This window comes from Chaetodon auriga, chromosome 7, assembly GCF_051107435.1.
Source record: "Chaetodon auriga isolate fChaAug3 chromosome 7, fChaAug3.hap1, whole genome shotgun sequence".
NCBI classification, from domain to species: domain Eukaryota; kingdom Metazoa; phylum Chordata; class Actinopteri; order Chaetodontiformes; family Chaetodontidae; genus Chaetodon; species Chaetodon auriga.
Genome location: NC_135080.1, coordinates 18,107,816 through 18,131,761, shown reverse-complemented (window position 1 = coordinate 18,131,761; position 23,946 = coordinate 18,107,816). Strand labels below are relative to the sequence as shown.

The 23,946-nt window shown below is 43.0% G+C and overlaps 1 protein-coding gene across 1 annotated transcript in view; it reads left to right on the top strand.

The window, feature by feature from the left end:
* The first annotated feature begins 1,024 nt into the window (after positions 1-1,024).
* The window catches only part of clmpb (CXADR like membrane protein b), a 59,357-nt gene continuing 36,435 nt past the window's right edge, over positions 1,025-23,946 (top strand). The window contains exon 1 of the mRNA XM_076736041.1: positions 1,025-1,550. Coding sequence (XP_076592156.1) covers positions 1,502-1,550 — 49 coding nt within the window. The 5' untranslated portion in view covers positions 1,025-1,501. The remainder of the gene's footprint in view (positions 1,551-23,946) is intronic.

Genomic DNA, 23,946 nt, shown 5'->3' with positions numbered 1-23,946 from the left:
TAGATCGTTGAGACACAGAAGAGGGGAGATTAGTTTTGCTCAAGGTCTGAGAGCAGCCACCAGCAGACAGCAGCTCTCCTCCTTTTTGCTGTTTGTTTACTGACTTGGACCACACTGCTCATGTAATCTTACAAAACCTGGGATATTACTTGTGTGGCAGTTTTGAAAGGATTGATATAATAATCCTAATATTGAGAGGCTGGTGGACAAATAAAGACTGGCTGACAAAGGGAAATGTGCCTTCCGGTTGAAAACAGATGCTTTGATCACAAGCATGCGAAATATAAATAGGCCAGTAAACATATCATGCTTTTGAAGTTAAAACATGCGGCGTCTCATGTGTCGTGATGTGAAAGTTGACGTAATCCTGTGGTTGGTAATGAATTTCTAGAAATACCCAGAAATGTTGAGGCTGGAAATAACAATTACACTGTCTATCAGCAAATCTGCTGATTATTTTCCGGATGAATCATTTGGTCTATTCAGCGTCACATGACAAAGTGGCATATTCACAGAGCTGATGTCATCGGATTGCTTGTTTGGTCCAATAACCAAAGATTTTCAGTTCATGACCAAGACAGACAAAGAAAATCTTTCTATTTGGAAACATTTTTTTTTTTTTTTAACATTTTTGCAAAAAGATTAATATAGAATAAAAAAAAAGTGTTGCCTCAATGAATTGATTAATCATTTCAGCTTCAAAAAGCACTGAAATAGTTAAACCATGTAAAATGGTGTGTATGTTAAAGCAATGTCCCAGTGATAGTATATTAGATTGTAAATCACCTTAAAATAACCCTGCCCCTATGTTAATATTATGATTACAAAAAAAAAAAAAAAATCTTTATTAACTCACTACTGACTCCCGAGGATTCACTACAAACCCGATGCAGCTCTATATCACGACCATTATTTGTTCAGAACATTTTCATTAAAGCCATTTTGACTCCACTCATATCAAAGAAATCGTGTCTGTGACACCTAACAAAAGGACCCCCACCCTTCTCTACGCTCTGCACGGTTTGTTGCAGGATGCTCGGGCTGTGTAAGAGAACTTCAGACTCTAGAGGTCTCCATCCTTCAGCATCCCCTCATCATCCACCTTTGCGCCCTCCTCCTCCTCCTCGTCCTATCTAGCATTTTGTGCAGCGGAGGAGGAAAGGAGGAGAGACTGCTGAGGTGGAGACAGAGGGGACCCTGAGACAACACGTCCCACGCCAGAGCCAGACAGCCAGGGAACTTTGATTTGACGCCAAGTAGCCCGCGATGAGAATGACGATGACGAGAAATAAGCACGTTTCTTCTCCTTGGGAGGTTTAGATATGTCGGGCGTGTGCAACATATGATGTCCTTGGACTCGTGCGCTCCATGAAGATTTATTTACAGTATCTGTGATTTCGCTCCTCGATTCGCCGATGGTGCCGCTTCGTCGTGCCTGCACTTAGGTCAGCCGAATGCATTTGAAGGCAGTCTGAGCGCATTGTTTCCAGCTCCGTTGCATATGGGATTTCCAGCCGTGATGTCTGCAATATTTCGCTCTTTGTTTCTGGGTAAGTCACTTCCCATTCCTTTAGAAGAGAATGAATTTAAGAGGCAGTGGAGCTTGTTCGTCTGACAATTGTCCCCGGCGATGCGGACGCTGATGTCTGCCGTTACTGTATCTACAATGATTTTTTATACACATTTTTATTGGTTTACGCGTCCTTAGCGGCACGTTTTAAGCCTCGATTTAGAATGATGTCAGAATATATTTATTTTTTTTATTCTGTTTCGTATGGTCACCCTTGCACTTTATAATGCGCATATGTTAAGGAATTGCTTTTTCTATTTAGCCTATCGGAAAAAAGAAAATGCACAAACCAACCTTGATTTCCAAACCCTGGGCTGTTCTGTACTTAGGGGAGCTCAAAAAAGAGAGAAATGAAAGGGGATAAAAGTTCATCCGACCCCTCCCTTTAAATCTGCTAACCAGAGTTATTGACCCTGAATATGCATCTATTGCAGATCCACAAAAATGCTTTTTAACATTGTTTGACAAAAGCTAAAAAAAAAAAAAAAATCCCAAATGGACCACACACAGCAGCCACCAAGGTTAGACATTTTCCGAATGATGTTGGAAGTGTCCTGAATATCATTTCAGACATTAAAAAAAAAAAATGTTTGCTGGGCTGCATCATTTGTTTTTCAGCTTGGAAGTATTAGTGGAAGTAAGTGTTTGATTCGTATGATCACAAATGAAAACGTTCTTTGTCTGTCAACAATGGCTGCATTTTACATTATCGCCACAACTGCTGAGACGGATACCGACGCTGCTTTTATGACTGCTATATGACAGTAATGTACTGAGGGCCTGCAGCAGAGTCCAGGTTCAGAGCTAAATCAGTGTTTGTGACTTCACTGACTGGACGTTACTGTGAGACAGTGTGTAAAAATGACTTCCAGTAAGAGGTTTCACACTCCCTTCTGCTGTCTCATCACCTGCAGTGGAATTTCCCCAGCTGGGTGTATCTGGGGATAAACCAGCATTTCCCAACATGGAGATACGAGACAGATACTGTAGCCTTTTACTGTCACTGTCCTCAAAACAATGAAAATCTGTTGAGCCGCTTTTCAGCACTGGGGAGCATAAAAGTTTACAGTCTGAAGTGACTCTGAATAGAGGTATGAAAGAGTTTGGAACCCCGGACTTGAAGTGGTTCAAAGTGGCCATGTGAGGGATAATGCACCCAAGAGCTGGCAGCTCGTCTGCTTTGGTTTGAGTCCAAAGTGGTGCTGTAGTCTACATGCTTGCTGTTCATTGCATTGCAGTCTGAGAATCAAAAGACTCGATGACTTGTGTTTAACGTTTCATTCCACTAGTTCAGATATTCAGCCCTTGTTGCTGTTTGCTTGATGTGGACTGTAAGCTTGTAAATGCATAGAGTTCTTTTCATCTTCAGCTCCTATTATTCAGTTACTCACATATTGTGGTGACCTCTCCGGAGAGTACCCTGCACCTTGACCAGTGCATTCTGGGCAAGGCTCTAGTCCCTCGTGACTCTAGAATAAGAGAAGCAGTATAGAAAATGGAAGGACGGCGACATGACGTGGACCTGCATGCACGCTGACTCGTTAAGGCTCGGTCAGCCAGTGAATCCACGGTATGTGCTCGGTGGTGATGGTCACTGATCCTGAACAAGGCTTTAACTGAAGGAGCTGACTCGGCAGTGGACGCAGCATACCAGCACGTTTTGCGGTTTCAGTCATTGGCCTTGCTGTGTTAGACGTGATTCAAAGTAAACATGTAGATTATCTAAATACCAGTTCCCTACTGATGATAATGATGATGATGATGATGACGATGACTATTAAAAACACAATCAATTATTCGCTGGCACAGCTGAGCCAGCCTCGGCAAGGTAAAAACGTTACACGCTAATTAATGCAAGAGTAATTTATTCCCTGATAAAAATAATAATGGTACACTTCTTAAAATAACCACCAGCCCGTGCCAAGAGTATTAAATGACTTGTTGTTGCCATGGTGAGGCCTTTCTTCTTCTCCTGTCATGTCACAAGATATGACCGTATAAAACAGTTTGTGCAGCTGGAAATGATATCATTAGAGTGAACGTCCAGCACAGTTGCAACATGGGTCATGTGTCTCTCACGCAAGAACAAAATATCTGCCAGTCAGCCAAAAGTGCATTTTTCCCTGACCAGGGAGACACGTCGTTTTTTTGGGCTAAACTGCTCCACTGTGCCAGACTGAAGGACATTTTCTTGAAGTTATAGCCTGTATTAATTCAAGATCAACAGCAAGGCCAAGTAAAGAGAGGAAGTGGCTGTTTTATTATAAAAGAATCAATAGTCATTAATAGGGGCTCATTTCCTTTTTATTTGGCCTTGGCCTCGCAAGTCGTGAGACATCCTTAATTTAATATCTGTCGGAGATGTAATATCCACTGTTCACATTACAGATAAGTAGCACAATTAATTGCCACAGAGAGTTCTATAGCTCCCTTCTGTAACTTTGCTGATACAAAGTAAGAAACAGAACAAGGTCAAATAGAGTAACGCAGTAACAGTATGGTAGATCCAGCCAGGTAAAGGAGACTAGTGATGGATCGCCCCTCTGTCCTTGTGCCAGGATTAAATTATTCTGAATGAGGGAATTTGAAAATGACTGTCCAAGAAGTAATAACATAGTGTAAGTCACTTGACAGAAATCTAATTGGAAAGAATGAGCAGCTTTCATACGAGATCCAAACCTCTGCCCCCTCACTCGGCGTTCGTTTGATCATCAGCCTGTAAGACAGTGCAATGGAAGTGATCTGCGGTAGGGTCTTTAAAGTGACTGTTTGTGCTCATGCTTGTGCGTGTACATGTATGCATACATGTGTATAACAGTGAGAGGATGGAGGTGCCTATGCACACATGCTAGTGTTAGATGTAGATAAAGAGAGCAGTGGCTCCAAACAGAAATTCTGTCCCCATTCTATATTTAGCATGTCTGCCGGGGTAGGCAGAGGATCTCTGAAATGTGAAGATGACAGGAGCCTCCTGAGCCAGAGGTTATGAAGTGACATCTTGATGTGTTTGCGCCTGAATCACACTCCCACACACACCCAGCCACAGACTTCTGACATTCCTGCAAACCCACAGACATTTCGATATTTGACGTCGAGTTACCATACATTAAGGCTTCATTTTGATCTCCTTTTTACGCGCATTATTCTTTGACATTATCATGAGTATGTTCTCGGCTTTTGGAATATTTGTTTTTCGAGAGCATGTGATACATTTGTCACATCTGCTTTGCACGATATTTAAAACATTTGTCAGCTGGGTGCGGAGCCTTGCACCGTGAGTTAACCTTCATCTCACATTGTAAAAGCATAAACCTCTAAGTGACTCTCAGTCTCACTTTAATTGGCTGGAACAATGATGCAGACATATCAACACTTTGAGCACACTTTCACACGCAGGCTAAGCGAAGGATCACAGCACATGGGGATCAATATACAGTAGATATCACATTCAAGCTAGAGGACATATTGTACAGTAAAGAAGCACCTGCCGAGGGGCAAATAACAAACAGCTAGCAATGCATTGCTCCGCATAGTTAAACGACTTCCCTTCCACCTACAATATCAGCAATTTGACATGCAGAACAAAGTGTAAACAGATTTCCATCAAGACAGGATTGTATTACTCAAAGCTAAAATGGCAAATCTGAATTTCTCAGCAAGGGCAGAGCACTCTGGAATACAAAACCTCCACCAAGGGTGACTCAAGAGGCCTGCAGATGAGTACAGAGGTCCAGCTGTCCTCAAAACAATTGACCCATATCATTAATAAACAACTGATTTGCCTTCCAAGCACCTTCCCCCTGATGTGTACGGCCTTTGAATGACAGCATGCTTCCCTGAATAACAAGCCGTCCTTTTCTCGTACCTGAGGGATTCTTCATGTTTCATTGATTGCAGTGCTTTTAGTAAGAAGGTCCTTCCATTCTGTCGCAGCAAGCTGGATGCCATCAAATGAGAGTGTTTGTAGGTGGAGGTGTACCTGCTTTGTACTGTAAGTGCTTTTATTCCTACTTGGAGAGGGTCGAGGCAGGTTGTATTTTAGTTGCGGCCGAAGACGTCCAAGGTAAAAGTAAAGGTCACACGGGTGGAATGAACAGTGTGTCCTAAATTCATTTGCTGTTTCTACAACGTTTCTTTGTTTGATTGACAGTTTCTCTTTCTCCTGCTGTGTTTCTGCCACACCCATAATTTCCAAACTATCCAAGCATTATTCTATATGGGCCTTTTGTCACTTGTATCTTGTAAAACATGAGCCACATGCCTAGACAGAGCTGGTTTTGTGTAGTGTTTCTGACCTATAAAGCCTCCCCCTTTTCATCCTTCACTGGGAAAATTACTGCCAGATTATTTTGGAACGTATGAACAGGAACTGCCTATTTCACTTTACTCCTAATCTTTGACAGATGTTCTGGAGAGGCTCACATCCACATTAACTAGAGCCACATGCACAACCTACACATGACAACAGTACACCAGTGTGCTCTGCTGACGTACACTAACAATTCAAGACATTTTTTGCAGATAACGCACAAACACATGACAACTCATTTTATACCGACCATTTTTTTATTGATCTAAGCTGAAAAAATAGGAAGATTAGATTGTCACGAGGGAAAAAAATCTTTATAGTTTGGCATTTTTGAAATACACTTATTTACTTCTTGCTGAGAGTTAGATGAGAGGATTGATACCACCCTCAATTTATTGTGTGCAAAATGTAATTGGAAAAATGAGAATTTGCTGTTTTACTGGGTTGTTTCTTGGCTGGGACCAGTGAGTTCCTGGAGGCTCTGATGTTTCCTGATGTTAACTCACCGCAGACAAGAAAGAGCCCAGTTCAAAAATCTCTGAAAAACCACAAATTTTAATTTTTACACTTTTGGTTTGTTGTATACATTAAACAAGCAAGATGCAACATGTTAATTAGTGAGCTTTAGAGGTGCTGATTGGAGGATTTTGTTGTCTTTGGACACTGCAGAGCTGGCTTTTCCCCATTTCCAGTATGCTAAGTAAGATCACGGCTGCTGGCTGTAGCTTCATACCTACCATACAATCATGAGAGTTGATCTTCTCATCTAACACATGGCAAGACATGGTTTAGGCAAATATTCCAAAATTTCGAGTTAAGTTTTGCAAGGATTGGAGAGATGCTTATGTCTATAAATTGTTCCTAACATTGTACACATTACATTTTCATGCTTTCACAATTAGTTGATGAATGGATTAGTCAGTTGGCAGGAAGAAAAAAAAGCAAAAATTCTCTGTTTCTGGCTTCTTAAATGTCAGCTTTTCTTCCTTTTTGCTGCTGTTTATATAATTGTAAGCTATTTTTTCCACAAAGAATTTGCAGCCCTGCACATTTATTTATACTTTTGCTTAATAAATAGTTTTAGTGTTGCATTATGGCAACAGAAATGTATATATAATGGGACCATAAATGCCTAAATATGGAGCCCCAATCTATTATTACTAATATGAAATGATGCACAGAGCATAAACATGCAAAATGCAGGTACATTTAGGTCAGTTGCTCCTACACTTAAATAGGTATCTGTTTAAAACCTGGATTAGTTATGACACTGAAATGTAGCCCCTAATCTCTACAGCCATGGCCATTTGCTCCAGAGGGAGGATTTCTGCCCTATTTGCAGGAGTAAATAACCATGAAAGTCAATGGAGCAAGTGCAATTATGGCTTTCTGTTTTCTTAGAAAATGTGAAGTGTTTTGCTGCCTGTGTGCATAAATATTTTAATCAAGGTCTATGATTGTTTTATGTAAGCAGTGCAGAGATCAAAGCGTGAACAAAACAGCGAGATAAGCGCTGATGCTGTCGGTGAGGTGGAGCACGGAATTGTCTCCCATTGATTCACCCAGCGAAAGGTCTGTCCTGATAATTCTTTGTAGGTATTGACATTGCTTGAAATAGGACCCCACCTATCGCAAACTGAGTGCTCTTCAGCTGCAATAGCAAAGGTGATCAAAATTCATACATCTTACAGAAACACCATTTGTTCATCAGTGGTGGGGGCTGAGGCGCTATCGTCTCAGAGCTCCCAGCCCTGTTGTGGTGCTTTAGATGCTTTCTGCCGTAGTGAAAACTGGCAGAGCAGAATAAAGCTGGCATGCTTGTCTTCTCTAAGCAGAACATGCTTTTGATCTATGTTCTCTGTCTCTGAAACCAGGTATATCTCTGTTTTTGGTGCAGCTGTGCGATCCAACTGTGCAGGAAAATGGCATAGCATAGCACTTACATCAGTGGCAGAAAGGAAGGAAAAGCAAATGATAAAAAAAAACAACATTTAGAGCCGATGAGCAGCATATGAATGACAGTGGTGTTACAGTAGCAGTCAGGTCTGTGTGTCTCTTCAAAGCTTTCCTCTGTCACCTGGAAGCCTGTTAACACATCCAAAGGTTGACCAATCCTGGTCATACACACTGCACGTCAAGTCAAGGTGAAATCATTTTCCTAACTCAGCCAGGAGGACCTTGATTGAACAGTTTGATCTTGTTACTGAACCATCATTTGCTGGGCTGACATTTGCATTGAGTGACGCAGTGTCAAAGCAACAGTAAACTGTCTGCCAATAATTGATCATTTCTTACTAGTCACTTTAATTGGTCATGGGGTGCACCTGTCAGACCCCAACCTGCGCTGTGCCTCGTCACATACTGTGAATATTGATTATCATGTCCAAATATCCACTTGGACATTCAAACAGCATCATGTTGCTGAGATGAGAATCAGCAAGAGAATGCAGCTCACAGTCAGACTGCAGCCACATTGTGTCTTCCCCATAAATCATAAAGCAACGCATCTTTCATGCAGACAGAAAGAATTCTGAAATGTACATTATTTTATGGATTCCAGTGTGATCCACCGCTGAAAACATTGACTTTTCTCTCACTCTACATGGTATTCAGCTGTAATTCAATCCCCTGAATTGATTGCAGGTAAAGAAAAGCAACTTGCACTGCACCAAACAATGGCGAGTCAGGCAAGTTTTTTTTTTTTTTCTTTTTTCCGTCCGTCCTCTCCTGCTTTTCCAATTGGAAGCTGACTGAATGAACAGGAGGAAATGTTCCACATCGCTCTATTTAGACGCCTGCTGTTCCTTTCAATTTGAGACCATTTATTAGCCCAGCAAGCAGGACACTCCATTAGGTGTTTTGAACCCGCGTTCTCCATTGTCTCACTTCATTTCCTCTTTTGCTTGCCAGTCTTCCCTAAAGCGTTAGTGGCTTTAATCAGTGGATGCCCTTCTGCCCTTTAAACATTTATCTTCAGCCGCTTTTCGTCGTCACCGGGCAGCCTGGAAAGACCAAAAGATGGATAGTGTTTGGAAGAGAGGAAATTCGGTGGCCATTGATTAGAGTGGTGGAAGACAAAGCGGTTACCTGCACAAGACCTGAACACCATCTGGAGGATCCCCTCCACTCTAAGTGCATGATAGCTGAAGTCAGCACTCAGCCATCTGCCCAATTCAGATCTATACCACGTGGGAGAAAGGCAAAGATTTCGTTTTGGTTGAAAATTAATAAAGTCGACCATGCAGTAACTTTAAATAGTGGGCTTAACGAAGAGAACACGGGAACAAAACTTTGAGAATGACCTTTAAAGCTCTATAAGATGTGCAGTTCTGCAGATTAATTCTTCATAGAGATGAAATCCTTGGTCATCAAAACCTTACCTCATGTAATTGGCATTCATTAGGAACTGTAAAATGCAATAACTTATGTCCAGTCTTGGGTTTGGGTTTCTCGTCCTGTTCTCTTGCAGGGGCTGTTGTGTGATGGATGGTTTAATTATCCAACCACAATGCCAGCCATTTGGTCTTTCATAGCACAGCAAAAGCATTGTAAACTGAATATCATTGATCTATGGCTGGGTTGTCCACAAATTACATAAGTACGTAATGTCGCTGATTGCACTACAGCTCTTCCCTCAGTGTTTCACAGTGAAGAGCATGGGGCCCTTTATAAGGCAGACAGGTCTGAAGTTTGCTTCCACAGGAGATAACGTTGCTCATTCAGGAGCGCAGGCTGTGGTCAAAGTACAATTTATATTGCCTGTGCTGAAAAAGCTTTTTCCCCCCCTTGTCCTTCCACTTCTTTTCCCCTTTCCCAGCAAAGTGATTCAGAACAGATGGCACCACCACCTTTGTTTTTTCCGACTCGTTAGACCCGACTTGTTGATGAAATGGAGCCTTTACGCTATACTGCCCATGCAGATGTGTGGCTGTACATTTTTTAATGTAGCCTCTGACTTAGAGTGCCTGGCAGTAAGGGTGGTAGAATCCACGGCCTGAAGTATCTACAGTATGGATGTTACGAGGCTCTATACTGTGCCGGGACTAGCTTTGCATGAACATAAAGTGAACGTGGTGTGTGTTTGTGTGTCTTCCTGCCAGATGAATACTCATGCACAAGTGCTCTCTGCAGCTCTAGGGTATTGGTGCTCATGCAGTTGTGTAAACTCACTACAGTAATTGATGCCAACAACTTTCCAATCATAACTCGCAGCTCATCCAGTGAAAATAACAACATGTTTCCCTCATTTGTTTCAGTCATCATCTACATTTCTCTTTAGCCTGGCCCATCATGCCCTTTGTCTGACCTGACTTATAGATCACCCCATTTCTATTGAAGAGACTGACAGAGGCTTACGACTACATTCAAGAAGCCTGTCATGGTTTGGCATTGCTGTCCAAACTGTCATACTTTAAATATAATGGTCTCATTGTGGTTGCTGGATGAGAATGGGGATGCTCTTCAGTGTGTGAACATCACAGTTGTGAGTGGAAAAACTGGCTGTACTCTTGAGTTTTATGTCTAACTCAAAATTATTAAACATGAGCCTTTTTTGGACCTCACATTTTCTCTCAGCAGCGGACATAATTTTTATTTTGTGTGTCTTTCTTCAAGAGGGAAATCAAGAGTGTTAGCGTTTGGCTTGATTTGCTGTCTGGGGTCCAAAGACGCTGTGGAGGAAATAGCAGAGTTTGCAAATTCAAGCTCTTAAAATAATTAAAGTTGGCATGATGACTCCGCTTTCTAGACGGGTCCAGGCTTAAAAAAGACAGCTTTGGGAGTTACCACACAGCAACAGCAAGCTGTGTTATACTCCAAACTGACAAATAATGAAGGTTAGAAAATGCAATGTACAGATAAGATGAAATCAAATGTATAATTCTGTCACTGTAGTGTAAAATGAAGCTTTTGGCCACTGACCCATCATACTAGAAAACAAACATTTTTTTCCATTTAGGGGAGGGAGATGCTGTTTACTCTATTAACCTTTCCTCTCGGTTGCACTCTTGACATTGAACAATGTGGAAGAGGCCGACTCCTCGCTGGCCCTTTTGCTAATGAGGCAATTAAGTCTATCCTGCCTTGGTTGAGCAAGGGGCTGGGAGAGCAAGGCAAGTCAACTGCTGTCTCAGCAAACACCAAGCATCTTAGCCGTGCTGCAGTCAGAATGCATAACAAGCCCTGCTTTGTTGTAGTGGCCGCCCAGTCGCTGTGGTCCTCACTTGTCAGTGCGACCCTTAGCACAGCTGGAGATCACAGGCAGCATCAGGCCGTATTTATCCATGTGCACTGAATTGCAGCAAATGGAAACGAAAGAAAGACACTGCAATGAAAGGATATTTGCACTCGTACAATATTGTGAATCCATGGTAGGCAGCAACAGTGTTACATATCAACTATTTGCACATTATTTTGGGATAACACAACAGTGCATGAAGCACTGTTTATGGATAAAGTAGTGGGCTATTGCCACAATTCCTGCATTACACAGTCCATTTCAGAGTAAGTACTCCTTGATATTCATTTTTAATGCTTCAAAGTACTCACAGAACATCTCAGGAGGAAGGAGTACAGATAGTATTATATTCAGAATCATATTACAACAATGAATGTATATCAGTGCTTTCTACATTTCTCACACTGCTTTATACCTATTTCATGTATTAGCCTCTGTGTGTCCTGTTGACTTGAGTATTTATGGTGTTTCCGTGTGTTATGAGTTATTCATGCAGCTAAAAGAGCTCTTGCTGGTCGACAGACTGAGAGGATGTTGGGCTGCTGAAGGCCAGTGCCCCGGTAAAGCTGGAGCTTTACTGTAGAGTACAGTGGAGTGCAGTGAGGATGCAGCTCTGATCCTTGTCCCACAAGACCTTTGAGAAAAGCAAGGTTCTGCCCCTCTTTCATTTGTACACTGAAAACAAGACGACCAATCTGTGACAATCCGTGACTCGAAACCTTGATACCATCTGGAAAAAAAGAATTAAAACGGTATGAAAATACAACCATGTGAATGCATACACGATTGAGTGGCTGTCAATGTGTGTGTTCATACCTCATTTTATCATCAGATAAAATGCCTAAAGAGTTTGATAGGATTACGTTCCTTGCCGTAAAATGTGCTGATACTCTGCACCCATTTAAAAAAAAAACATCCTTGTTACCCAGTTAAATGAGTTTGACAGCAATTAGCATGTTTCTTCCGTCTTAGCCTAGTGACTGGCTGCTACGAGCAGCCGCCGAGTCCTACAAAAAGGGCCAGCATTAGGGCCTAAGTTAATGTGTTTAAGGGATGCACAATTCTAACGAGCGATAACGGAAGGCTTACGGCTGCTCAGAAGGGATTAGGGGACATAGTTGTCTGTCTTAAAGCTCAGGCTTAACCATCATACTCGTTTTTTTTCCCTCCTCTATCTCTCTTCCCTGGTAATGAATCTCCGGTGTTTCCTGACACAAGGCATGAAAAACATTGTCTCACGCAACAGGGAATGAAGACGGCTGCTCATTAGCTGTGGAAAGGTGTACCGAACCAGAAAGAGGAGATGTCCGGACAGATTTGCTTGAAATCAATGCCTGTCTTCTGAAGCTTCCTCTACAGTATGCGGCTGCCACAACTTATCAGACGGAATTCATAGGAGCTTATGTAAGCAAGCAAAGGTGTGCTTAAGCCATACAGACATAAGCATACAGTGTTAAAGCAAGACGAACAAAGGATGGCTCCTTTTAGCATCAGATTTCAGCCCTCCCGTGCAGGTTTCACTGTCCACTTTAACATGCTTGCCTTTGCCATGTGACCAGATCAATATTGATGTGACACACGGATACCACTGAAGTGGCAGGATTGGAGAATGACAGAGCTGACGGTTTTCAGTTACAGGACACTAAAGATGCATAGTGGCAAGGGCGCCAGTAAAAGTGCACAGTTAGCAGTAGGCTGCAACTGACCATGAGTGTTCACGGTTGGCTAAAATTACTGATACTGGACACAACTGGTTACATGCCTTTACTGCGTAAATATACTGAATAGCACAGAAAGCAACAGCATCACACACTTGCAGCCCTCTTCAACTCATTCTCTCCTTTGACTCCACATATACTTGAGACAGAATTTTTATGATGGCATTTCACTGAGGAATGACTTTTTCAATCAATATTCAGCCCACATACCGCAGCAGCGCAAGACAATGGAGGGCTCCTTTATGCTCTTGTTGTATGTGAACTGATGTGTTAGAATCACAGTTTAATACTTTCTGTTGCTACAAAGCGAGGGCAGATGATACGGCTCACCTTTGGATTCATGTTTATACCAACGCTGTCCTTTAGCTCAAGCAAACAGCGTTCTTGTGAAGACAGATGGACGTAGGTGCTGTTTTTCTGAAGCACTCTCAATAGTGTTGTCACTCGCCCCTGTGCTTCCCTTGTAAAGTGCACAGGAAGAACTTTTCATTGACATGCAAGTTAGCACCAGTTTGTCATCTGATAACAGTGCATGGTCTCCGGGGAAATCATAATGCAGCGGCACCAGCACGCTTTAGATTATTAATGCAAGTTACGGTGTCCAAACAGGGAACTCTCCTTGCAACCTAGAGCACCACCCATTCTGACATCTCCTTCATTTCCCTGCTCCTCTTCTCCATTGTCCTCTACTCAGCCAGACCATCTGCATATATGAACGCCTTCTTCTGATCTCATGAAAGAGAAAGTGGTGGTTAAAGGTGAGGGATAATGCACGCATTATCATAAGCATGGCCAGCAGAACATACTTTGGTTTTGAAAGCCCTCATTATTTTACATATTGATTTTTGTTTTACTTCACCTGCAGTTCAGCGCAAGTAATCCCTCTTATGGTTATTTATCACATCTGTCAGCTTGCAGCATTGTATTTGATCTGAGGATAGAAAAACAGATTTTATTTTTCCAGACCCCAACTATTTTCTGTATTGCCGTTGTTTGCCTACATGTCATTGGAACACAGTAGAAGTGTGAAAGATGTTTCATGAGACTGACCAGCATGGTCATTAATCCTAATATTTAGACTGTAGCTGCCATCCACTCCCAGCTGTGGCTTGACTACAAGTAATCATCGCTATGCACCCCTGTGTACTGTGCTTGCAAGAAAAACCCTACAAGTGCTAAAGCTTAGTCCATCAATCTAAAAGGCATGACATTTCTTCTTCAACCCCATGTTAGAGATTTTTACATGACCCCCTCCCCCCATCTGGAGGGAATATGTTTATGATCCCTCTCTCTCACTGTCCCGTCTCCTCCCAATCCGCTCTCCCTCTAATGAGACGAGGGGTCTGAGCGGACGGAGCGCGTATAGCTTTCCGCCGCAGGGTCGTGATGGATGGCCACTCAGCTATACGCGCCATGCTCACCAGGGGCCGGCCATATTTCTCCTTCGCTGTCCGCACAGGCCTGCATCTGCATGAGGACAGTCAGAGATGCTGCTTTCTGTGAGCCCAGCAGGGCCGAGGAGGAGTATTTGATTATGCGTAATGGAATTAGAGTAATCTGATTCCAAAAAGATGACATCTGTAATCTGTTGCAGTTACTGTAAATATGCAGTAATCAGATCACAGATGCTTATGATGCTTCAGAGTTATTGCATTGCTCAGTACAACTGTGGCATCTAAATTGTGAAATTTCTTCATAGCTTGCAGAATTGTAGATTAAAATTACCCCTCTTTAACGGAATGCTTTTATGCGATTGTGACGTAAATCAACTATTCCAGCAGCAGGACTGGATTTTAAGTAATTGCCTTTCCTCCTAACCCTTATACTAGCTGGTGTTGCAGTGAATGGTGGGCTGGTTGGAGTTGGTGGGATGTGTGGGGGGATGGATGATATGTTGAGGTGGAGTATTAGCAACAGGATGACCCAAGGGCCTTATTGGAGGCTACTGCTCGGTCATAGAAGGAATAAACGCTGCAGGGTGCTCTACATGGCAGCACACTGCTGCTGGTGGGTCAGAGAATTGAGGGGGAAGAGAGAGAGAGAGAGAAAGAGAGGATCTGCCATTGATCCTGTGGCATTAGCCTGGGCTGCAGTCATAATGAAGCCAGTGCTGTGTGCTCTATGTGTGAGTGTGTATGCATGTGTGTGTAACTGACAACTCCTGTAAATATCTGCATCTGGAGTGTTTATATCCTGGTGATTAATTATAACTCATGTGGACACAAATAAATCACTCAAAGCGTGTGTGTACATGCATGTGTGTATCCCCAGATGGCCTTGTGTGAGCATATTTGCAGTGTGTGTATTTTATTTTTTTTTTTGTGCAGGTGTGTTTGTGTGTGTGTGTGTGTGTGTGTGTGTGTGTGTGTGTGTGTGTGTGTACCAGATATGTGTATCTCCAGATACCTTTGTGTGAATATATTGCAGGGTATGCATTGTCACCGTGTGAGTATACTATGTGTACATATTTCCCTGCCTTTCAGTACGTGTTTGGTTGTGTGTGTGTGTGTACACAGTGGTGAAGCAGGAGAGGCTGCTTGGCGACTCATCCATCATTTTCCCCCCTGGCCCGCGGTGCCCTCAGAGGAGCGCTGCGCTGTCACGGTGACATTGGGCTCATTTTGGTCTAGAAAAATGGTGCATCCGCCCCCAGCGTCACCACCACCACCAACCCCCCTCCTTCCAGCCAACCAGCCAACTTAGACGCCGCAGTAACAATCCCTCTAACAGTCTCAGACACCTTCCCCCGCCGTCAGCTTTACACGCCATATCCACAGGGACAGATTGCTAATCAGAGCCAGCGCTCTACTGGAGGACCCACCGTTTGTCCATCATTGTTTCGTGTAGCTGCCTCAGGTGGGTAGTCACCTTCACTGACCCTCCCCTACCCCAGCCCCTGCTGGATAACCTTGGAAAGGATGGAGGAGGGAAATAGATGGGGGACAGAGGAGGAGGGATGAGACCACTTTATGGGCATCCCGTGGTCTTTCTGCCCTGTCCTGCATCTCTCCCTCGCTGGTAATGTACAGGGTGAGTCAGCATGAGCAACTGCAGTATAGCGGTCCAGTCGATCTGTTTACGCTCTCCTCTGAAGAGACACTGGCAGCACCATGCCGCCAAGCCGCCACCGCCGCTGCTGCTGCTGCTTCGTGACTCAATGTGGTGTATGTGTGTGCTCATGTCCTCCAACTCTATTCACAGATTTGCCCGTGCAGGACAGCACGTATTGAACAAACATTCAGCCACTGCTGAGAGGGATAGGTGTCATGGTGAAGGGGGCCTGCTGTACAATCTACTGTAGTCAGAGATAAGGGAATGAGAAAGAGGAAGAAGTGTGGCAGAAAATGTTGTGCTTGTATGATTTTTCTCAGTTCCAGATCAGTGTGTGCTGCTGCAGTAGAGCAGGCCTGATGCAACACACAGTACCACTTTCTGTCTCGCCAAGAGTTAGACAGACAGTGTGTGTGGTGCATGCATGTATAAACCTGTGTATGCGTCTGTTCTTTATGTGTGGACAATGGTGCACAGTTTGTAGTGCCCTTTCTAAGCGCATGATTCTCTGAGGACAGCTTACACATGACTGATACAACCATATTAAACAATCGCATTAGTTCATGCTCTTACACAGACAGAAAGTGGGTGCTTTTAACACATACACACAAAAGACACAGACTGTTAGTGCAGACACTGATAAGCACATAAATGCATAAAGACATAGCTCAACAACCAGCTCCGATTATGTAACTGCAGTCACCACATTTTAATGTCATTCCTCCCAAAAAGGCACCTTGTTGTTGGTGGAGGGGCGGGGGATGAAAGGGAAGCAGAATCAGAGAGATAAAAAAAATGAAGAGAGAGAGGCATGAAGGGAAATAACAGAGGGAGACTAGGAGAGACAGTAAAAGGAGTGCGAGGGGAGGAAGAAGAGTTCAGGGATTGCAGCATGTTTGCCCCCCGCCGTCATCCTGTGTCTACAGCTAAAGCAGTCGCTAATCAGTTCTGCCACTTCACATGTACACCCAGAGACAAACGCATGCACAATGTATATGCACATATCTACTGATCCATCAGTGGGGGTACACACAGACACACAGCTTTCCCTCAATAAGCCTCCTTTCATAGATAAACTCTCCAGCTGACAGTAGCAACAATGGCATAAATCCTGATCCCAACAACAACAACAGCAACAGACAGCCACGTCCTTCACTGAACCCACGTCAGCACATTCTCCTCTCTCTGTCTCGTCTAAAAAAAAAAAAAAAAACTTTTTTTGATTTTATGAAGGATCAGTTTCCAGAGCATCCTGTTAGGACATGCCGGCATGGTGGACGATTGATCAGCCTGTTCTTTCACTGGAGGTCAATTGCCGTCTGTCCTCTTCTATGGGAGATATTGTTTACTTCCATTTGCCCGTACCAGCGCGCCTGGCGACCTCAAATTCCCACCTGACCTCACCTTTCCCGTAATTCAGGCCGAAGGTCAACGCCTGTTATTAATTTGCATGACCTTGTTGACTTTAATGTCCTATTGAGCTGATTGTGCAGTGGCGCACTTGTATAGTCTTTCATGCAGCCCTCAGAATAACTTCCTTCCTGTGCAGGGAATCAATAATGTAGCATGGCCTGTAAGAAATATTACTCCATTTCCCCCGCAATAATGACAGGAATCGTGGAGAACATACTTACTGTATGCTAGCTGGCCTGGAATCAATAGCCCTAATGCAAATGTGAACTCTTCCCTCCCAGTTTCAGTGATTGTGGTTTGTTTATGCACATTTCTATACACTAAAATCAGATTTCTATCTGAGAAAGCTACACTCAATGCATTTTCCTGTGTCGGGTTACAAATACAGTATGTCACTCAGTTTTCTTTTGCATATCACAGCCAGGCATTATGATGCATTGCTCCATGGACTCTTATCGCAGCCTCTCACCAGGAAGGACTGGTGAATAGCATATTTCAATCATTCTGTCACGGGAGAACTATAATCTTTTTCTTCTGCATGGCATATGTCCTTCCACTTCTAACTAATCCTTATTATGCCTCAGAAGCGAAGGTCATTGTCAAAGCCGAGGGGTGATTAAGTTAATCCACTTGTTTTCTGAATCCGATTTACCTCATTTTCCAAACTAGGGAACAATGTTCCGGCACAAAGACATCAAGATGATAGTGCGGCACGCATTAAGGAGGAGGGCCCCTACACTGGAGAGGCTTCTATTATCTGTCTACATCATCTGCATCCCATTCTGCTTCCCAGTTCTATCAGTGGATTTCTAATGACTGCATTCAAAGCTATCTCTGCCATATGCAGAGCCAGTGTGAAAGTGAGAGGAGAACACGCAAGCTAAAAGCGGCATGATCTCTCTTATTCATGAATCGATCAGTGTCGCTGCAGTATAAGCCACTGGCAAAGCAAGGCACCGTGCCCTGGTGAGCAGGAGTCCCATGCTGCGGACGGCCAGCCTCAGTGAGTTACGCAGTGCAGTAGCATACAGTTGACTTCATTAGCAGGTCCCTCCCTTCAAGGGGATGGGTTATTTACTACTGCACCGGGCTCGGACAGATGCTGCACAGATATTATGCTATAGAGATTTGTGTAAGCACAAATAGGCGTGTGTGTAACTGTGTGTTTCAGGGGAAATGCTGCTTGTATGCCTGACAGCCTGCAAATAAGACTGAAGCTGTAATAAATCCTGAGTTAAGTATTACTCAGTGCATGCAAATAAAGTGACTTGAAGGCATCCATGTGTTAATAAATGAATTTGTGTGTGATTTTTTGTTGTAACCCTGCATGGAAGCTCACATACAGGACGGTATGCTCATTTGCGTGTGCTAATGCTAATGTTTTATGGATCTGTGTGTTCATCCATATGTCATGCAAGTCTGCATTTATGCATATTTGTTTATAGATGTATTAGTGTGCGTGCCTGTCAATACGTTAGCATAACCATTAGCGTTCCTCTGTCTGATCTGATTACTCTCCCCTGCCTTGTCGTCTTGTGGCACGTGAGCTGATGTTAGTAGTAGAGGGAGAAATCACTTGTCTCCTGCCGCAAATATAGTCCGATGACATGATCTGATCAGCAACTCAAATGTGAATGCAATAGCTGCTGAGAGAAAACCCAGAAGAAAAAAAAAAAAAGTCTCTCTTTTTATTTTCCAGTAGTCTGAGAGCATACATTTTCATGAGATCATGGGATTGAATGGCATTACCACACAGCACACAGTGATTTCAGGCTTTACGTCACCTTTGAAAGAAGTCCAGGATGCAATTAGGGAAGACAGAAAATCAGTGAGGGATGGTTGGAAAGTATGTGATATTTAACCCTTTCAAACTTTTCATGTATAATGATGAAATCGGGCCCTGTTGCCCTTTATGAAACCTGGCAGAAATTTGAAAAATAAAAAGTTTTATTGTCTCTCTCATACTTGCAGTAGTGACGCACACATGCTGGTATCCCGTAGTCTAGTCTAATGTTAGAAGTTATCTATCTATCTATCTATAAAGCATCGAGTAATTAGTAAACTAACTGTGAAAATTAAGGCAAATAGCAGTAACCTGACTAGCTAGCTAATTAACAATTATGTTCATTATCAGAAAATCTGAAGATTTTTCTCTCAAATAAGCATTTAGTCTATTAAAAGAAATAGAGGAGACTGGGTTTGCCAACAGCCCATGTCAACTAAATGGCTTGTTGTGTCCACCCAAAAGTCCAAAAACTTTTAAAACTAAGAACAGCAGCAAATAGTCATATTCAAGAAGCTCGAGTGTGTACATTTTTTTCAATTGCATACTTAAAATTTAATATCAAAAAGGTTGCCAATTCATTTTCTGTTGACACTTTCAGCTCCGAGCCTCGCTCTCACACGTATGCCAACCGTCACAAAGGGGCAGCCAGAATATTTAAACCTTTTGTCTGATAGAAAAAGATCAACGAACAGACAGCTGAATAATAAATCAGCACTGTGTTGATGTAAGCAGAGAAGTTGGCGACTGCTAAAAGTTTACACTTTATAAACAGCCAATAAATTAGCTAGCCAAGCAATCCTGAATGATTGTTCTGCAGAATTGAAGCATGTGTGATGGTGTGATCCAAGGACATAATTAAAAGATGCATTATGGACAGAGTATCACTGTAATTTTGAGACTAAACTGGAAGATTTAATGCCCAAATCCAACCTGAACCTGCAGTATGCACAAAATGATGGGCTCAAACTCTGCCTGAGTTTGTCAAGTCTGTTGGGAGCTTGGGCTGGGCTGCAGATTTCATATCATGTGGTGTATCACAAGTATGAGGCAAGAGAGGCTAGAAAAAGACCGAATGAACAGGCAGAGAAAGAGAGAGAGAGAGAGAGAGAGAGAGAAGCAGGAAGAAAGGAAGAAAGGGAGAGCGATCGAATATGGGGCAGACAAATAAACACACAGCGAGTTAAAAGGAAAGAATGAGGCACAAGTGAAAAAGTGCAGATGTTTAAGAGTGTTTAGCCGATCCTGTTGTGAAGCTCTCAGTCAGTCATGATAAACAGGCCTAATGTACAATTAAAAACACCTGGAGCCCCTCCATCACTTATTAAGTCAAGCTTATAATCATCGGGGGGGCAACACCACTGCAAACCTAATAGCTCTGGTCTTCTGTGTGTGTGTGTGTGTGTGTGTGTGTGTGTGTGTGTGTGTGTGTGTGTGTGTGTGTTATTCCTCTCCTCCCTGTCTGTCACTCCCACAGCTTTGCAAATTAAGGTGTGACCGAGCCAGAAAGAGATCTCTCCACACCCAGGACAAACGCCACAATAGGCATTTCATACACAGACCCTGTTATTTCTCCTGTGACGAGTGTGCTGCGCTTTATATGATGCTGTTGTTTTTACCGGCTCTGGATCCTTCACTTCAGAAACACCCACATTTCCCAAAAGATTGGAATCATAAAGTTCTCGTCCCATAAATATCTTACTCCCCCGCTCAAAAATAACATGCATAACAGAATACTTAATTGCTTTATAGGTGAGGAAATGCATAAATGACACTTTAAAAAAAAAAAAAAAAAAGTGAAATTGGAGCAGAGCGTTTGACAATTATGGGCCCTTAAACTTGAGAGAAGTTCTAAAATTCAACATCAGACAGAGATTATGTAATCCACTGGCAATATTATTAGACTATTTCAAAGACTTAAAAAAATAAAAGTGTGAAAATGATCATCTGAAAAAGTCAGAGTTTTAAAATAATGCCTGAGCTACTTTTGGCTTTTTGGGAGCAGCCTCATGATGTTTGTGGAACCTAAGATAGTCGTCCCCCGTTCATTTAAATCTTTTGGGTTAAACCACACAGAAGTGATGTTTCCCCTTTTGGCTTTTGACTATGAGTATTATGCAACAGGTTACATGAGGTGTGTTTAACTTGGACTCATTGGGGGGGGGCTTAGCGTGAAAGCTGCAAAAGCTCACAAAATGAAAGTCGCTTTTATCTCTGCTGTTGTTCTCCAGCTCCTTTCCAAGACCACATTTGTGACTGTTATTCGGTTTCTGGTTGTTTGTGTAGCTGGCCTCTGGAGGTAGCACAAATTCCAATCAACGCAACTTTGAAGTATTCCACTTTTCCTTGTTACGGGATTTCTTTCTCCTCTGTAGCCTGCCACCCAGGGTTTCTGTGTGTCCGCAAAGCACGTCTGCTAAACAAACCCTTTGAACTCTGGCTGACTTAGGCTCATTTAGACAAGAGAGCAGAGGGAATAATCAATCCTAAGATGTAGGAGTTGCACCAGTTTAAATATTTTATCACCTCCAATTCTGGGAGATGGCTGAGTCTGAAGCAGGGAAGAGGGAACTTTAGTTGAACTACAGTTTCATGAAAAAAATCCCACAACCGCTTCCACCGTGATTGAGACGGAAATTAATTATTACAGAGCATTTCATTAGAGAAAAAAAGTGCGTGCCAGGGGCAGCTTAATCGCGGCCCATTTTCTTTCTTCAGTGTTTTTGGTTGACTGTTTGTGATGATGAAGCAATGCTGGTAGTGTGGGAGCCGATCCTTATCACTCCAGTTCTCATGGCTTTTGCCAGATGGAGCTCTTGGTGGCAGTTTCTGAGCTCCAGCACAGTGAGGTAGGACGCACAACACACCAATGATAGATGCCCTTAATGATTCAAAGTGTTAAACCTTGTCTCCCCACAGATCCTTATGGGCTATCAGAGTTTATGTTAATTAGCTTGTTTAACAGCTCGCCTGACCTCTTTTGGTCTGCCTGATATGTACTTCCTTGAATCCCACTGCAGACAAACCATCACAGGTACTTTAATCAGGGGGAGCGCCATTAGCTGATATACTAGACCGTAAGGATTTCTTTCCTTTTGGTGGCGTTATGATGGCATGTGTGAACCCTTTCCCTTAAAGTGCATCTGTGAGGGACCCTGGCTATTCAACTACATCAGTGTCTACTTTGAGACTCTGCCTGTCCCTACAAATTATCTCTCGCCTCACCCTGGGAGCTGGAGCGCAATGATCCATTTGAGCAAGAGAGACACCTCCCCCATTACTCTCAGATTGAGCTTGGCACCCCTCACACTGCCATGCTGGTCATAGACGGGGCAGGGTGGAACTCGTTTGTGTGGAGACGAGGTGTTTAAGCACATTAATCTACCTTAAATGGATAAATCTGGTAAATTCGAGCAGCTGCACCTGCATCCTAATCAGTCAAGACACCATTTACAAAAGCTGCATTTACAAAAGCCATTGCGTCACCGGGCATGTCTCGGAAAATTAGCAAGGCATACAAATAGACGACGGCAAAGCCTAAGACTCCAGCATGACTGATTATGAGATGATTTAGTGAGTGAATAGCAGTTTTGACTCACCGAGAGAGCCATTGAAGACGCGCCTCAGAGGGTAACAGAGTGTGGTTTATGCTGTTTCATCCTTGCCTATCTCTGAGGGAAAGGAAGGAGACGGGAAGTCTGCACAGCTCAAGGTGCGTGCTGTTACTTATTGAGAGGAGAGGTAGAGATCAGAGAAACTCCAGGCAGAGATCAGAGACACTGTGGACAAAAAAAACCTTGGTCTATTGCTCTTTAACCAGCAAGTGCCAGAATGATTTGTAATTGTTTGATTGCAGAAAGGTCATTTCTACAGTGTCTGTAGGAGGGATACAGTAAAGAAGAAGCCACACGAGGCCCTGCAGGTGCTCCAGATCAGGCTTTGCATACTTGACACAGTTAGTTTCTGTTCAGTTCTCAGGAAACTACTGATTCTGACACCTCGGCTGCACTTCATCTGCATAGCTGCTAATTTGCTAATCACAACAAAGCTGCTAACAATCCAGCAAATGCAAGAGGAAATAAGAATCTCTTGATGATAGCAAGTGCAAATTCTCTGGTGTGCAATCAACATGGTTCTTTTTTTTTTTTTATGTTCTTTTTTTTTTGTCTGTACTTTATTCTGGTTCTCATGTGATGAAGTAGCAATTCAGATGAACTGCATTGGAGTTCAGCTCAGTATATTAAGTTGCTAAATAGGACAATAAAATATGCCATCATTCTTTGTGCAGTCTTTCACACTGAGTCCATTTTGCTAGATGAGAAAAGTTTAGGACGTTACTTGGCTAGTATGTTAACATGGAAGGAAAGAGCATGTAACCTCAGAGACGCTTGTGAAAGCCTGGTTGTATTCACAAAGTTAGAGGCCAGGGGCCTGAAGGAATCCGGTTTCTTAGTCACTGATGGGCTGGGATGGGTTGGGTGCCAGATGTTGGTGGACATGCAGGGAATATGGCAGGGCTGGCCCGTGCAGCATACTTCAAGATGTGAAAAAGCTTGGCACAGTCAAGACGACTCGCTCCTTGGCACAGTGTGCTAGTGTGCAACCTGGTGTTAGCCGCGGCCCTCTTTCTCCCCAGCCTCAGCCTCAACCCCAATCCAAGACCTCAAACATTCCCATGATGTCATTGACTGGTGCCTTATTTTTCTCTTGCCATTGCTTTCCCCCTTTTTACTTTTCTGAGAGATGAGAATGCCCAAGCATCGTTTTCTTTCCATGCTGAGGTTTGATGTTATTTTATTACAGTGGTAGAATATTGCTCTAACACGCCCTTAAAAAAATAATCATCCCTATCTGGAATCAGGGAAT